The following is a 16,226-nucleotide window of genomic DNA, read 5'->3' as shown; positions in this document are numbered from 1 at the left end:
AGTATGTCCAGAACAGAGGTGCTCCCCCACAGTTACATCAGATACAGACTGCTATAGAAGGAAATTCGATAAGCCAAGGGAGATTGGAAGCTCCGCCAGTTACGACGAATGCCAGGATCTTCTCCCTCACCAAGGAAGATGTGGCGAATGACTCTACAGTTATCACAGGTCAGATATTTATTTTCAGTCAGCATGCTACTGTATTATTTGATACTGGGGCAACGCACTCGTTCGTCTCTACACCTTTCACACGGAAGATAGACATGCCACCCCAAGCCTTAGATCGCAAGTTCTTAACGACCCTACCTTCGGGAGAAGTGATGTCGTCTACTCATATGCTGCAAGCCGCACCCATCAGAATCGCAGACAGAGAACCTACTATGATCTGATAGTGCTCGACATGCAGGATTATGGTATTATTTGGGCATGGATTTTCTGAGCAAGTACGGTGCTTCGATAGAGTGCCGTAGGAGAAAAGTGGTTTTCTGGCCAGAAGCAGAACCGACATTTGAATTTATCGGAGAGCCAAGGAAAGAAACTAAGAAATTCTTATCAACCTTAAAGGCACAGAAGATGTTAGGCAGTGGATGCACTGGGTTTCTAGCACACGTGATCGATACAAGTCAAGCAGAGGACTCGAAGCTGGAAGATGTCAGAGTGGTATGCAACTATCCAGATGTATTCCCCGATGATCTACCAGGGTTAGCCCCCGATAGAGAAATTGAATTTAAGATCGAATTGATTCCTGGTACTAAATCGATCTCTAAAGCACCTTACCGTATGGCGCCAGCTGAATTGAAGGAACTTCAGGAACATCTATGGGAGTTACTCGACAAGGGACTTATCCGCCCTAGTCATTCTCCATGGGGAGCTCCGGTACTATTCGTGAAGAAGAAAGATGGATCTATGCGAATGTGCATAAACTACCGAGCACTAAATAAGGTGACGATCAAGAACAGGTACCCTCTACCACGGATTGACGACCTGTTTGACCAGTTAAAGGGTGCCACCGTCTTCTCTAAGATTGACCTGAGGTCTGGTTATCATCAAGTCAAAGTTAAACAAGATGATATACCGAAGACAGCTTTTCGAACAAGATATGGACACTATGAGTTCGTAGTTATGCCCTTCGGAGTGACGAATGCTCCTGCTCTGTTTATGGATCTGATGAATCGGGTATTCTCGGTGTTTCTCGACAAATTTGTGATCGTCTTCATCGACGATATCCTCATCTATTCGAGAACTCAAGAAAAGCATGCCGAACACCTGAACATAGTATTGCAGGTTCTTTGGGAGAAGCAGCTGTATGCGAAATTCTCCAAATGCGAGTTCTAGCTCGACCGAGTATCATTTTTGGGTCATATTATCTCCAAGGAAGGAGTAATGGTAGACCCAATAAAGATTGAAGCAGTGAGTAACTGGAACAGGCCAAAGAATGCCAGTGAGATCAGAAGTTTTCTCGGGCTAGCAGGCTACTACAGAAAGTTTGTAGAGGGCTTCTCTAGAATTGCAGCTCCTATGACAGCTCTCACCAGGAAGAACAAAAAGCATGAATGGACAGATGACTGCGAGAAGAGTTTCACAGAATTGAAAAGAAAACTGACCAGTGCTCCAATCCTCACTCTTCCAGAAAGTAACGAAAATTTCGATATGTACAGTAACGCTTCCAGATTAGGACTTGGAGCTGTACTCATGCAGAACAGCAAAGTCATGCCTATGTCTCTAGGCAACTCAAGGAACATGAAAGAAACTATCCCACTCATGATCTAAAGCTAGCTGTTGTGATCTTTGCTCTCAAGATATGGAGACATTATCTATATGGAGCTCAGTGTAGGATTTATACAGACCACCAGAGTCTGAAATATTTCTTCACACAGAAGGACCTAAACATGAGACAACAGAGATGACTCAAACTAGTCAAGGACTATGACTGCGAGATTTTCTACCATCCGGGAAAGGCGAACAAAGTGGCCGATGCACTCAGCAGGAAGTCCTGAGCCACCCTACTTATGAGACGATATGAAACAAAAGTACCCGGAGTTATTTTAAGTTCGAGGACGAACTTTTATGAGGTATGGGGAACTGTAACACCCATAGGATCCCTAATAACTTCATATGAATTGTTACATGAATTAGAATAGGCCTTATATGGATTTTTTTTTCCAAAATAAAAGAAAAATAGAACCAAAAAAAGGCATGACCAAGGTTTGAACCTTGGACCTCTTGTTAGATGCATGTATGTGATAACCAGTAGCCCCAGCAAGGGTGTGCTGTTAGAAGGGAAGGGGACATGGTAGTTAAAGGTAAGGAAAGGCTTCCTTCGCTTAGAAAGAAAATCTTGAGTTTTCTTCTTCTTCTTTCAATGAAAAGTTGAGTTTGCCTTCTTCTTTCATTTAGCATAAATAAGAGAAAGGGAAAGAGAACTCCATTTTTTTCTTCCCTCTTCTTCCTCCCTCCTTCTCTCCATCGAAAACCAAAGTGCTCTCCTTCCTCATTGCCGAAGTCAAGCTAACGCCTCCTTCCTAGGCAAACTTCACAAAAGCAAGGGCAATTTTCCTTAGGACCAAACGAAAGGAAGTAAGTATCCCCTCCCCTGCAGTACAAGTAGTTGTTTTCATGCTTCCTATGGTTAGGTTCGGCCATGACAAGAAAGATTAGGTCAAGAAGCTACCTAGGGTTCCTAAGGTCTCATATGTTATGTTAGTATCTTGAGAACTTATGTTAATGATTTACATGTTTTATGTTGTTGAAAAATCCATGATTTCATGCCTATATGTTTCGGCCACAACAAGAAAAATTAGGTCAAGAAGCTACTTAGGGTTTCTAAGGTCTCATATGTTATGTTAGTACCTTGAGAACTTATGGTAGTGATTTACATGTTTTTATGTTGTTGAAAAATCCATGATTTCATGCCTATATGTTTCGGCCACAACAAGAAAAATTAGGTCAAGAAACTACTTAGGGTTTCTAAGGTCTCATATGTTATGTTAGTACCTTGAGAACTTATGTTAGTGATTTACATGTTTTTATGTTGTTGAAAAATCCATGATTTCATGCCTATATGTTTCGGCCACAACAAGAAAAATTAGGTCAAGAAGCTACTTAGGGTTCCTAAGGTCTCATATGTTATGTAGTTACCATGAGAACTTATGTTAGTGAATTACATGTTTTTACGTTGTTGAAAAATCCATGATTTCATACCTATATGTTTCGGCCATGACAAGAAAGATTAGGTCAAGAAGCTACCTAGGGTTCCTAAGATCTCATATGTTATGTAGTTACCATGAGAACTTATGTTAGTGAATTACATGTTTTTATGTTGTTGAAAAATCCATGATTTCATACCTATATGTTTCGGCCATGACAAGAAAGATTAGGTCAAGAAGCTATCTAGGGTTCCTAAGGTCTCATATGTTATGTAGTTACCATGAGAACTTATGTTAGTGAATTACATGTTTTTACGTTGTTGAAAAATCCATGATTTCATACCTATATGTTTCGGCCATGACAAGAAAGATTAGGTCAAGAAACTACCTAGGGTTCCTAAGGTCTTATATGTTATGTAGTTACCATGAGAACATATGTTAGTGATTTACATGTTTTAATGTTGTTGAAAAATCCATGATTTCATGCCTATATGTTTCGGCCATGACAAGAAAAATTAGGTCAAGAAGCTACCTAGGGTTCCTAAGGTCTTATATGTTATGCAGTTACCATGAGAACTCATGTTAGTGATTTACATGTTTTATGTTGTTTAAAAATCCATGAATTCATGTCTACATGGTTCGGCCAAGATAAGAAAAAAAGTGAGAACAAGGAGTTACTTAAGGTTTCCATGATATGATACGAATTTTTTTGTCACCATGTTATTCAATATGTATGCTTATGCCATTATGATATGCGTTCCCATGATATGTCATATGTTATGTACACTTACGCCATCATGTTAAGATTCTTTATGATATGCTATATGTTAAGTGCACTTTATGCCATCATGTTATGCTTATGCAAGGCTTATGTAAGATGAAAAGCCTAAGAGATACTTCCCTATAAGTTGGGACTAAGAGCACTCTTCATGATATGATAAGAAACATGATATGTTATGATATGACAAGAAACATGATATGCTATGATATGACAAGAAACATGTATGCTATTTTACTTTTGTATGGCTTGTACCGAGGGTGGGCTCCTAAGTCCCCTAGGTCGATGGTCAAAGAAACAGGCCTAGTAAAAGGGATGGGCTCCTAAGCGCCCCTAGGTCGATGGTCAATGAAACGGGCCTAGTTCCTAGTAGGTTCAAGATTAGCTACCTTGGATCTATTTAGGTTGCACATTCATGTATGTGGTACAAAGTCGGGCCCTCATGTTGAGATTATGTTTAAGTACATATTTAATATATGTTTTCAAAGGACATTTGGCATATACTCATTTCATGATTCATGTTTTCAAAAGAACATCTTGCATCTATATGTTCATGCTATATATTTTCCTCTATGTTATAGTAAGATGATCTTGAAGATATGTCTATGATACTTAGATGATCATGCTACTACTTTATGTTTATACTCTTACATGCTATGGTATGATTTGCTTAAATGAGTACGGCACCACTTTATGATAGCATGCAAGTTGTTATATCTAGATGTTGGTTAAAAGAACATGTTATCACTTTATGTTCGATTCATGATTTGTGGTTGTTTTTGTGAGTAGGAATGGAACTTACTATGCCTATGTGCTTATAGTTTACTTTTCCTTGTACTGCAGAAAAGGGTAAAGAGTGACTAAACTAAGGGAGTAGCAGGAAAAACAAAGATGTGTGTGGAAGTGGCATGGTGGAAAGAAGATCTAATTTACAATTTTAAGACTTATTCATTCTCCAAGTTTTGCATATGAACTAGCTTTCCTACTAGATACTTTTGGGATGATTTATACTTGATGCGAACTTATGTTTCATGTTTTGTGCTTTAGTTAAGATGACCATGTTGCAAGTAGTAGCTATTGAATCCAGTTATATGTAGTAGCATGTTGACACGTTTATTATGTTACATGATTCTATAGCTCACATGCCAAGTTTTGTTAGTATGCTTTTATGACAGCATGATCAGCAGTTTAGTTTTTAGTTAGTGTGTTATTCTATATATTTCCGCTGCCATGATTTATATTTATGCATGCATATATGTATGTTGTAAGTAACCCCGTCCTTCCCAAGGTAGTAGTGGAGGGGTGGGCGTTACATATATAGGCAATATAATATGTTATTAGCTCATATATGATAACGGATTGGGCTAAAGACTTCTACTCATTAAACTCACATTCAATAACCCAAAACCTAATAACCTTAAGTTAAATCACTTAAACGGGTTCAGTTTGTATCCATATGCATAACTTACAAATAAGTTTACCTAATAGAGATTATCTCGAACAATCTTCCACTTGAACTATTTGTGAGTTGTACATGAAATATAAATAAAATTTTAATTGATATCAAATTTTATTAGTACAAAATACCCCTGTAATCAATCTGGTCCATTATTGATATAGGACTAAAAAGGTCATAACTATTATATATACTTGTAAAAAAACTCTAATAGTAATCATAACATCAATGTCATTAATGACATAGATCAAAATGTAATGTGTAGTGTGTGGAAATTACATGGAATGAAATCAGTATATGTCAATTTTGAACTAGCCATAAGTGACTCAAAATAGTCTGATCATATTTGTTAAAACTTTATATTAAACTGCATTGACAAATTATGAGCAAAGCTTTGTGATTTTAAATGGAATTTATATCATATTTACCAACACTAAATATTAAACGGTAATAATAAATCATAATATTTTAGAGTCAAATAAACAAATAGAATTCTCATTAATGTTTTAAATTTTAAGTATGCACTATAATTAAAATAAAATATTTATTTTTGTTAATATAGAGTAATAAAAAATATATATAGATTCCTACCATATGAGTTCTTCTATAAAAAAACTCACATATTCAAAATATGCACATAAAATACCTTAGACATCAAACCCTTCGTGAGTGGATCATCAACATGAAATCTGTACGGATATGTTCTATCATGACTTAATGACTCTGAACTCCAAAAATTTGATGTCAATGTCGTATTTGAACTTGACCAACTATAGGTATATAATTCTATGACTTTATTATCACAATTTCTTAATGTCTGTCAATATTATTAATGATTTACAGTGTTATGATAAAGTTCACAACTAAATCCGATGATTCACACTGTTGAAACTTGAATGTCGTGTATTGGTCTCTTTGCGAATTTTATACTTAATTCAGGGAATCAAATCGTGTGGTTTGCTTATAAATGTTTTTTGGTACAATTCAGAAATTGCAAAGTCTTTCTTTATCTTCAGTGGAATTAAATATTTTGAAGAGGTGCATGATAGGTTTATGCTAATTTGGATAAAGAATTTTGGATATTAACTAATAATTTATTAAGCCTTTTTATATTTTAGGAGGCATTCCGGGTTGACCACTAAACTTAGTCCGACATCAATAATATCACAAAGAAAACAAATTAAACGTTTTGTTCTTTGATTATAACGGTTAACATAAGTCAAAAAAAATTTTAAAAAAAAACCAAATTATATAAATTGTAAAAGGATGTTTCATTTTAAAAACAAAAAGCAATCTGCTAGGTATTTTATATCTAAAAAAATTACTTTATTTAAGTGTTATTATTGTATTACAACAATTACTTAATAATTATTACAATTTTATAACACTTATTATTCAATTAGTTTTATCGTGATTTAAAACAAAAGTGCCCTTTTCAAGATTTACATGATTTACATAATTTATATTTTTTTTTATTTTTTACCATTTTTTTTAGATTGTATAGTCTTTAATAACTAAAATTCATAAATATAAGATAATAATTATATTTCAATAGATCAAATAGTTCATAAATAAACTTTAAACCAAATTAATTAATTTTTTTTAAATTAGTCAAATCAATCAAATTTTTCAATAAAAATTAAACAAATAAAAAATATTGATTAATTAAGCAAAAATTAAAGTAACTACTTTTTTAGAATAATAAGATATATAACTGAAACTAGAATTGAATTTTTTTAATAATAACAGAATTATGGGAGATTTATCAATTTAATTTTTCATTTTAATTTATTCGACCGAAACAAATCGGATTAACCGAAGAAACTTAATTTTTTTTGAAAAAAAAAAACCAAAATACCAAATTAATATAATAAAATTTTTAAATTCGATCAATTTATCCGATTTAACTAAATTTTTTACTCATCCCTACTGAAGTCCCAAATATTTTCAAAAAGTCATTGTATCTTTCATCCGATATTAGGAGGACTTTCAAATCGTGTTGGGAGTAATTAATATTATAAATGTATCATTTTATTTAGCTTAATTTGGTGATATGATAAAGTTTGGTGATATGACAAAACAAGAAAAGAGTTAGTAAAGAAAATATTTTATTTTTAAACCAAAAGAAAATATATTTACAATCCCAATATTACCAAGCTAATAATAAGTAACAAACAATTATCTTGTATGCTATAACAAGAAAAATTTATAATCTATACTAAGTATTGTATAACTATAAATAAATAAATAAATTTGTTATTCAGTATAATAGAAAAGTTCTTTCATAATTGACTAGGTATAAAAGGGATTAAATGTTATATAATTATCAAAAATTAAGAACCCTTTGTATTTTCTATTTTCAAGCTCTTAAAATTAATTGAAGAAAAAAAAGTTTTGTATTTGAGTTGAAATATATGGAAAAAAATAAGAAGCATTATCAACCATAAAAATCAGCACAACACAAAGAGTTATAGTTGAACACTGTCATTCTTGTTCTAGTATCTCTTACCACATATGCAATATGCAAGCACGTTTAGATTTCTTCCTCTATATCAGATTTGCTCAATCTCACTGTCAAACAAATAAATGTTAACAGTGAAGGTCAGATACATAACAAATATTTACTGAAGTGATAGGAATCACCTATATATTGGTCCTAGATTAATATTTAACATACATTTTAACGGCGTTGAATTGTAAATATTGTCCGAGCCAGGGTGAGTATTCTATTAAAATCAAATTGAATTTATCAAAATCAAATTAACTAATTTTTTTTAACTTACTGGACCGATTGAATTTTTCAATAAAAATCAAACAAACAGAACCAATAAATATAGATTAATTCGGTCAAAGAATAAATTAATCAGATTTTTTAGAATAATGAGAGATTTAATAGAAATCGAAACCAAATTTTTTAATAATAATAGAATCATGGAAGATTTACTAGTTTATTTTTTTTATTTTCGGTCTTGATCGAATAAGGAATTTTAAAATTAAAACTGAATCGAATTAATTGAAAATAAAATAAATTTTTTTTTGGCCAAAATATTGAATTAATATAATTAAATTTTTAAATTCGATTCATTAGGTTAATTTTTTTTATTTAACCAAATTTTTACTCTTCTATTCGAGCCCCAACAAATTTCAAAAAGTCATATCTAGTTTCAGACTCTATTGTGAGCAATTAATATTGTAAATTTGTCTTTTTAATTCCTTAACTTGATGATGAAGTTTGGAAATCTAACAAATCAAACAAAAGAGTTAGTAAAAAAATAACGATATTTTATTTTCAAACCAAAAGAAAATGTATTTATAATCTTTTATCCAAATCCTTAGTATTATATGATTATAAATAAATAAATATAATAGAAAAGTTCTTTCATTACTATATATAAAAAGGGATTGAATGTCATACAATATCAAAAAGTATCCCTATTGTAATGGTTGCTTTCTCAATTAGTCCCTTAGAATTCAATTTTTTGGTGTCTTCATTCAGCATCTCTATTGTAAGGCTGAACTGAATGATAGGTTTGTTATTAGCAAGCCCAGCCTTTTACAAAATGATTGTAAAGATTTATCATTGATGAAATGTGGATATATAGATCTGCCAATGGACAAGAAATTCAACCCTTCCAAAATGCTGATATGTATAAAACATTACTCACATGTAACTACTACAATCAATCCCAATATTGCTGGATCATTTTTCTCCTTCAAATAATCCAACTTACATTGCAAGTATATTGAGAACACATTTAAAGATAGAAGTGGTTGAAATATTTAATCAAAGACTGACAGTTGAGGTAAATATCTAGGTAAATATCTTAAGGACCGAAAAGAAGTAAGTGGCATTAAAGGACTAAGAGGTGTAGAAAATAATCAAATCTTTTTTTTTACGGAGTCATTCAAATCATGGGTGAAAAAAGATATAATCGATGAGATTGATTTGAAAATAATTTATTTCTTGGTAGAATAATTTATTTCTTAGAAAATCTTTCCTACCTAGCATTCAAATGAAAGATGTTCTATGGTTGTGTCAAACCTAATCTATATTCAGAAGTTCTTAATATGACTTTTAGCATTCATGTTATACACATGAACATTCAAGTGGACATACGGAAGCAGATTGTTCGGGAACTTAGGATAAGCCTATCAACCCAATGCCCCTTTGTTGTACAATGCTATCAATGTTTCAATGATAATGGCATTATTTCTATAGTTCTGGCGTACATGGATGATGTGTGTTGACTTAGGGACAGGTTGACAGGGGTGCTAAGAGCGAACGAATCATCTTTGCCACATGGAGTACATGGATGATGGTTCACTTGCAGATTTTCTGAAGAGTGTAAGAACAATTCCAGAGCCATATCTTGCTGTAATCTGTAACCAGGCCAGTGTTCATTTCCGCAAGTTATAATTTGTAATTGTATGGGAAGGAAATCATCTCTGAGTAAAGTAATTTATTATTGCAGGTGTTAAATGACTTGATTTATCTACGTCATATAAAAAAAATAATTAACGAAGTTGGATGAGCACCCTTACCGTTACACCATAGCCCTGGGCTATCTGCATCACGAAAAGCACATTATCCAGTGTGATTTGAAACCATCAAACATTTTGATCAATCATATAGGCGAAGTCAAAATATCTGATTTTGGTGTTGGTGCGATAATTGGAAGCTCCTTGGGTCTGCGTTACATCTTTACTCTTACATGCCATTACATACAAGTATCGATAAGTTCTCTATATTTTTAGTCTAGTATGATCTTTTAACAGTCTGGTGGACTCAATATCTAAAGCTTTTATCTGCACTCCGGCACATTTGCCTTGACAGCCTGAAAGGTATGCGACCTGAACATCGATCTTGCTTCCTATTTCACAACGGCTGGATCACCCTTATATGACCCGTTAAAACTAAGGCATCTTGAGAAATGACTACTTGATAGTAAACTTTTATTCAAGAGAAAAGTAAACAAGCTTCTAGCCAGATCCCAATTACACAATTGGAACAATCAAGAAAATAGTAAAAGAACCTAGAAAAATAGATTTACATATATGATGACAGCAATTAAGAAAACTCTCTCTCCACAAAGTGGATGGGCAATGAATGATCGAGTTTCTGAGATGATTTCTCAGGCCCATGTAAAATAAAACCACACTATGAAAAAGCCCATGGTATAACGCATGCAGATGTTTGTATACACATCAGGTCTTGATCGAGATAGTCCTGGAGAAGAATAGAAATCGATGTACAATCAATATAAAACAGTCATTGCCCATGGTATAATACGTGCAGAAGTTTGTATACACATCAGATCTTGAGCGAGATAGTCCTGGAGAAGAATAGAAATCGATGTAAAATCAATAGAAAACAGTCATCACTCATTGCATCATTACTATCTAGGCAAAGACTATCAATCTTCAACCAAATAAATGTTTCAAAGTGAAAGTGAGGGAGGACATCACTGACCGGGACAAGCTCTTCGACTTCAAGTTGTTCAGTAAGTTAGTATCATTCTGTATGATTTCGTCAATATTAGATGTGTCGTAATTTTCAGTTTCAAATGCCTCTACAATGTCCTGCAAACCCTGTAAAAATGGTAAAAGCATATGAGTGATTTAAACATTCAAATATTTCTACAGCAACTTAGATCACTATTCTAATTGATATGAATTATGTAAATCTTGCTAGCAAAACGACCGGCTTCTACAATGATGATACAAGCTTTGCATATTGAACGTATGGACTCAGATAAGAAACAGAAACCTTCAATTGTTTAGCCTCGCTAGCTCCCAAAAAGCGTCGTTTCCTACCGCTATCCAGGCCATCCTGCAGATAGGGGAAAAATTATATAAGGGAAATGGGAAATAAGATAGCTGACAATAAGTATGGACAGAAAAACCTGACGGAACAGTTAGAGCACATCATTTGAGTTGAAATGAGAGAGACAAGCACAAACAAAAAATATTACAATCTTTGCCCAGTGCACATCCATAGAAACATAGGGAACAAGACCAACATGTAACTCCTACTGATGTGAATCCACCAACTTCTTCGGGTTGCCAGGAAAAACTAAATCTTAAGTGTGAGAAGGGGAAAGAGATTGCACATGAACTTGCTTATGGACAAATTGGAACCACGGGTGGAAGATAACTAGCGCTAATATATTGCACGAGAGAAGACAAGACCTCAGGTGGCCATTCTCGAGAAGAGAATCCACATAACTATTTGAATTCATTAGACACACCACAACGACTGCTTCTAATTGTTGTTTCAAACACAACTATAAATTACAACTAGCCCTCGTACCAAGACCAACTCAAAGATAAAACAGAAACCAAAAGTTTGTTTCTTGCCATGCATATGATTTCGGCCACTAACGTGGCTCATATGATGCAACAGCACGTTTCCCTCGTAGACAAAGTGTCAGCTCTCAGAAACCAAACAGAACCATCAATCTCTATCATTTTTTTTTTACAAAAACAATCTCTCAATTCCTCGTGAAGGCCAATGATATTTATTCCATCACACAAAGCCCAACTTGTGAAAATTATTCTTAATCGCATAAGGGGTTGGAGCATGATTATTCAAACAGAAAAATGAAAGAAGGATCATCTGTCATAAGTATTGGTCGTATGGAGTTGCTATGATCAGAAAATTATAAATAATAGGGATGCATTTTTTTTGTGTTGTTAAATAACAGATCATTAACAATACATATTATAAAGATAGTGTAAGGTCCATATTGATAACAAATAAAGAATACAATTACAAAAATGATATAACCATCACCATCTTACCATCAGGAGATCTGGCATTTTCCCACCTTTTCCTTCTACAAACTGGCAGAGGTACATAACGCCAGCACAGGCAAAATTCTGTTATCACAAAAACAATGGAAATGGCTTGAATAGCATGCAGATCCTGTATTTATTTCGTAATAACAGGAAACCAAAGATAAGCTTTTACACGACGACTAAAGCACAACAATTTCAAATTGCTCACCTGCTTGTCTTCAATGGAACTCACCCTCCCATTCTGTTTAGAAAATTAGGGAATCATTAAAAAAAGGAACTGCATAACCAAAATCAGCTAAATAGAAGCTGGAAAATTGCTCACTAGACCCCAAAGCAGTTGTTGCAGGTTATTCAATTCAAAGCCAATATTATCAACTTTTCCGCGAACTTCAACTACCTATTTATGGAACAAGAAATGAGTTGAGAGACAACAACACCATAGCATAGCAACTTTGCAAGCAGGAAGAGATGTAACATTTATACTTATTTCCTATGTCTATAATCAATATTCAATAGCAATCTTAATCTTACCAAGTATAGAAGATTCGATGGGTAGATGTTACAACTAGTTAACGTTAAGACCAGACATGAAAAATTAAATTTGGAAACATAACTCAGAAAGCTATCGTAAATCTTGATTGTAGCAAAAAATTAATGACATTTTGTTTTTGTATCAAAAGAAATGTACTTGCAACCACAAAATCACTAAGCTAATAGCAAAAGTAACAAACAATTACCTCATTTTTTATTTCTCCAGATATCCCCTTTTGCTCATCCATTTTCCCATCCAAATTCTCAATTCGCTGGGTCAGATGTTTCTTAGCTTGCTGTAAATAAATAAATAAACTTCTTCTTTAGTATAATGGTTTCATAACTACATATAAAAGGGATTAAGAATCACAAAGTTATAAAAGAAGACAAATAATACCAATTAGAAAAATGAACCTACGTGATAATTGAAATATCAAATATTCCAATAAAACATAACAATAAAATGATAACATATACCATTGAGATTAAGGAGAATTATTCCTCATAAAAAACTAGGCAGTCACACTTTACCAATATATAAATGTTATTAGAGATATGGAATATTACGATTGAATTCTCTACCTTAAATATTTAGAAAAGGTGATATCTACCTTAAATATTTAGAAAAGGGCTCAATTAGCTCATTAACACTCCCCCTCAAACTAGTTTGAACATATTGTAAAGACTCAACTTGTCACAAGCCTATTCAACTTTAGGCCCATAGCAATTTAATAAGTAAATTTGCTAATTGAGCGTTAAATCTCATAAAGAAAGAGATGATCTTTTAGATAGCATTTTCTTTGATGAAGTAATAAAATGTGCAGATAAAAAAGTTAATACTCACTGCAAGGGCAGCAGAGACTTGATCTAGATGCTTCGCCATACTTGCTACAGCAGTTTCCATGTTTCGCTTAGTAACATACATAAAATCATAAAAGGAGATACCCTAACAAAAACATAAAAGAGAATTATAAGTATATTAGGTCACCTAAACTAAATAAATCAAAATTCACCAAATAACTCATGAAGAACCACAAGAGAATGAGGTGTTGAGATAGCATATATTTTAAATTGATATTTATCCAAAATAAAGAAAATTAGAAAGAATAATTAATCTCCATTTGACAGAATTACTTTGCATAGGTAAGTGAGAGATTTCTTCAATAGAAAACAGAATTTCTACACACACAAAAAAAAACTAGTAATATGAAGAAACATACTTTCCACCACATGAAGCCATAGCCTAATGCTCCAAGTGCAACAGTTGGAATCACAAGTGATGTCATATTTCCTGGTACCAATAGTAGATGTAGTTTTCAGCAAAAAAAAATCAATACAAAAGGCAAGAGTTTTTATATATATAAGAAAAATAACTAGATTTTTATAGTATGAAGTAATATAAGAATAATGACTCTAAGAAAATGTCTTTATGCATCACTCAAAATTGTGCACCCCGTAATAATTGCCAAAATATGAATAGCATGATGACAGTATTCAACTTTTTGGAAACCTATATTAAGCAACTCTTTCTTGCATTATGAAAAGATAAAAAAAAAATACCTTAGACAAAGAAAACCTCAACAATTAATAATAAAAAATAGGACCTTCACTATACCTTTCAAACATTTGGGAAAGCATGTAAAATAAATACCTGCTACACCAGAATTTCCATTGAGAATAGTTATTGGACGTGCTGAGGCAATCTGACGCATCTCCATTGCCAAACGACGAACCTGCATAGAATTGATATGTGAGATTTCTAAGTAAATATAAAGAAATAAACAAGATGAAATCTATTTGACATCAAAAATCCAATTGGTACGATAACATCGCTAACACATGCTAACGAATGAAACTAGTACCTGTGATGCAAGTGCTTCAGTATGCTCTGAATCGACAGATCCTTCTTCTGCAGATTTTTCTAAACCTTTGACCATATCCTGATCACCGATCAGATAAAATTATCTAAGAATCTCGAATTCATCACCGAATCAAGAAGAAAAAAAAAAGCACAAAATTAAACAACTCAAACCTGAAGCTCTGATAAGATATCAGACAACCTGCCGTTTCGCATCAAGATCGAGCCTGTAATATTCCCAAAAAAAAAAACACGGATCGAAACAAATAAAGCGAGGAACAGATATCAAGTCGATGAGATCGGAGAGGAAGAATTAGTCACCTGCTCCTAGCAGAAGCGCGATTTTGGACAGCCCCATAACAACCTGCGTCGCCATCAATCTAATCGCCGGCCTGAACCCTTCGCTTCTGAGACGAGAAATACAAAATCCGTCGGCGGCAGCGATAAAGAGGAGGTCGGTGACGATGAGTGCATATCAAACCTTGACAGTGTAAACGGGCCGGGACTGAGTCGGGAACGGCACGATCTGTCCTGGACCGGTCCGGCTCTAAAAAAAATTAAATCCTAAAAATTTAAATTACAATATTGTAAATAAATTAAAATTTTAAAATAATTAAAATATATGAAAAATTATGTAAAATTTATTGGCAAGTCTTTGATTTGGAACCAGATTGAATTTAAAGTGTTCGAACATGAATTATTTAACTTCGTGAAATTGGAGATCCTTCCTTCTTCCTTTTGGCTCTAGCGCTGTAGAGCTTGGTGCGATATTAAATGGACATTTTCAAGCAAGGATTTGATTTACACCTTATTCTGGATGAAAAACTCCATTTGGGTTATTAATCTCCCGTCATACTTGGATGTTTCCTGTAACTCGTGTATACTTTTCGGATTTATCTAATAATGATAGAAAATTTCCGTGAAGTCAAATTGGACATCTCCAGATGAGTAAAAGGCAGACTTTTAGTTCTAGTATGACTAGTACCTCATTTTAGGGTGTTAAATATGAATTTGATTCATCCTAAATGGAATCGATATTAAAAATATCGAATTAGGATGGGAAGTTTTAGAGTTCAGGTTAGATTGGATTGGAACCAAAAACTGATTCAAAACCGATTTATAATTTGCAATGGGTTCTGAGAGTATCTATATCAACTATTTTATCTATAGATTTTACCTTAAATTTTAAATATGATAACTAAAAAATCTTTAGCTCAGCTACCTTATCTATAGTTCAGATTCTCTGTCCCCATTTCTCTCTGTCCCATTGTCTATCGGACGGATCAGATTAAATCTCAAGGATACTTTGCACATCACGAGGATATTGCACATATTTTAAAGATGTCATATTGCACATATTTTAAAGATGTCATGATATCTTGAAATTTAATCTGATCCGTCCTATCGACAATGGGACACGGAGACAGAGAAAAATAGGGACAGATGATCCGAACTACCTTATCTATCCCCTAAATTTAGATTTAATGAATAGTTAGTGATTCTCTAAATTTAGGGAATAAAACTTCTACTATAAAAGTAAATAATATTTTTTTTCAATCTCTCTCCTTCCACTAATTCTTTTCAATTTCTCTCCTTTTACTAATTCCATAAATATAATAATAAAAAAAGAGAAAATAGAAAAATAATAACAAAATAAAG

At 33.3% G+C, this 16,226-nt stretch overlaps 1 protein-coding gene across 1 annotated transcript; it reads right to left on the bottom strand.

Moving 5' to 3' along the window:
* Window positions 1–10,304: 10,304 nt before the first annotated feature.
* Window positions 10,305–15,049, bottom strand: LOC122009531. Its single transcript, XM_042565721.1, has 13 exons — window positions 14,889–15,049; window positions 14,742–14,794; window positions 14,572–14,649; window positions 14,361–14,442; window positions 13,930–14,000; window positions 13,554–13,655; window positions 12,916–13,005; window positions 12,501–12,575; window positions 12,387–12,419; window positions 12,182–12,259; window positions 11,148–11,210; window positions 10,851–10,969; window positions 10,305–10,713 (listed from the first exon to the last, which is right to left on the bottom strand). The coding sequence occupies exons 1-13, from the start codon at window positions 14,941–14,943 to the stop codon at window positions 10,692–10,694; spliced, it is 921 nt and encodes a 306-aa protein (XP_042421655.1). The 5' UTR covers window positions 14,944–15,049; the 3' UTR covers window positions 10,305–10,691.
* Between the last annotated feature and the right edge of the window lie 1,177 nt (window positions 15,050–16,226).

This window comes from Zingiber officinale, chromosome 8A (assembly GCF_018446385.1).
Source record: "Zingiber officinale cultivar Zhangliang chromosome 8A, Zo_v1.1, whole genome shotgun sequence".
Taxonomy (NCBI): Eukaryota; Viridiplantae; Streptophyta; class Magnoliopsida; order Zingiberales; family Zingiberaceae; genus Zingiber; species Zingiber officinale.
This window is presented reverse-complemented; position numbering and strand designations above follow the sequence as displayed.

What these genes read in the sequence shown, in the direction of transcription:
- LOC122009531 (XM_042565721.1), bottom strand. Translation starts at nt 14,943, where the DNA reads ATGGCGACGCAGGTTGTTATGGGGCTGTCCAAAATCGCGCTTCTGCTA. An exon ending in AAGTCTCTGCTGCCCTTGCA is followed by an intron (nt 13,006 to 13,553) that starts GTGAGTATTAAC and finishes ATTTATTTACAG; the next exon opens with CAAGCTAAGAAACATCTGAC. An exon ending in GCGAGGCTAAACAATTGAAG is followed by an intron (nt 10,970 to 11,147) that starts GTTTCTGTTTCT and finishes CCATTTTTACAG; the next exon opens with GGTTTGCAGGACATTGTAGA.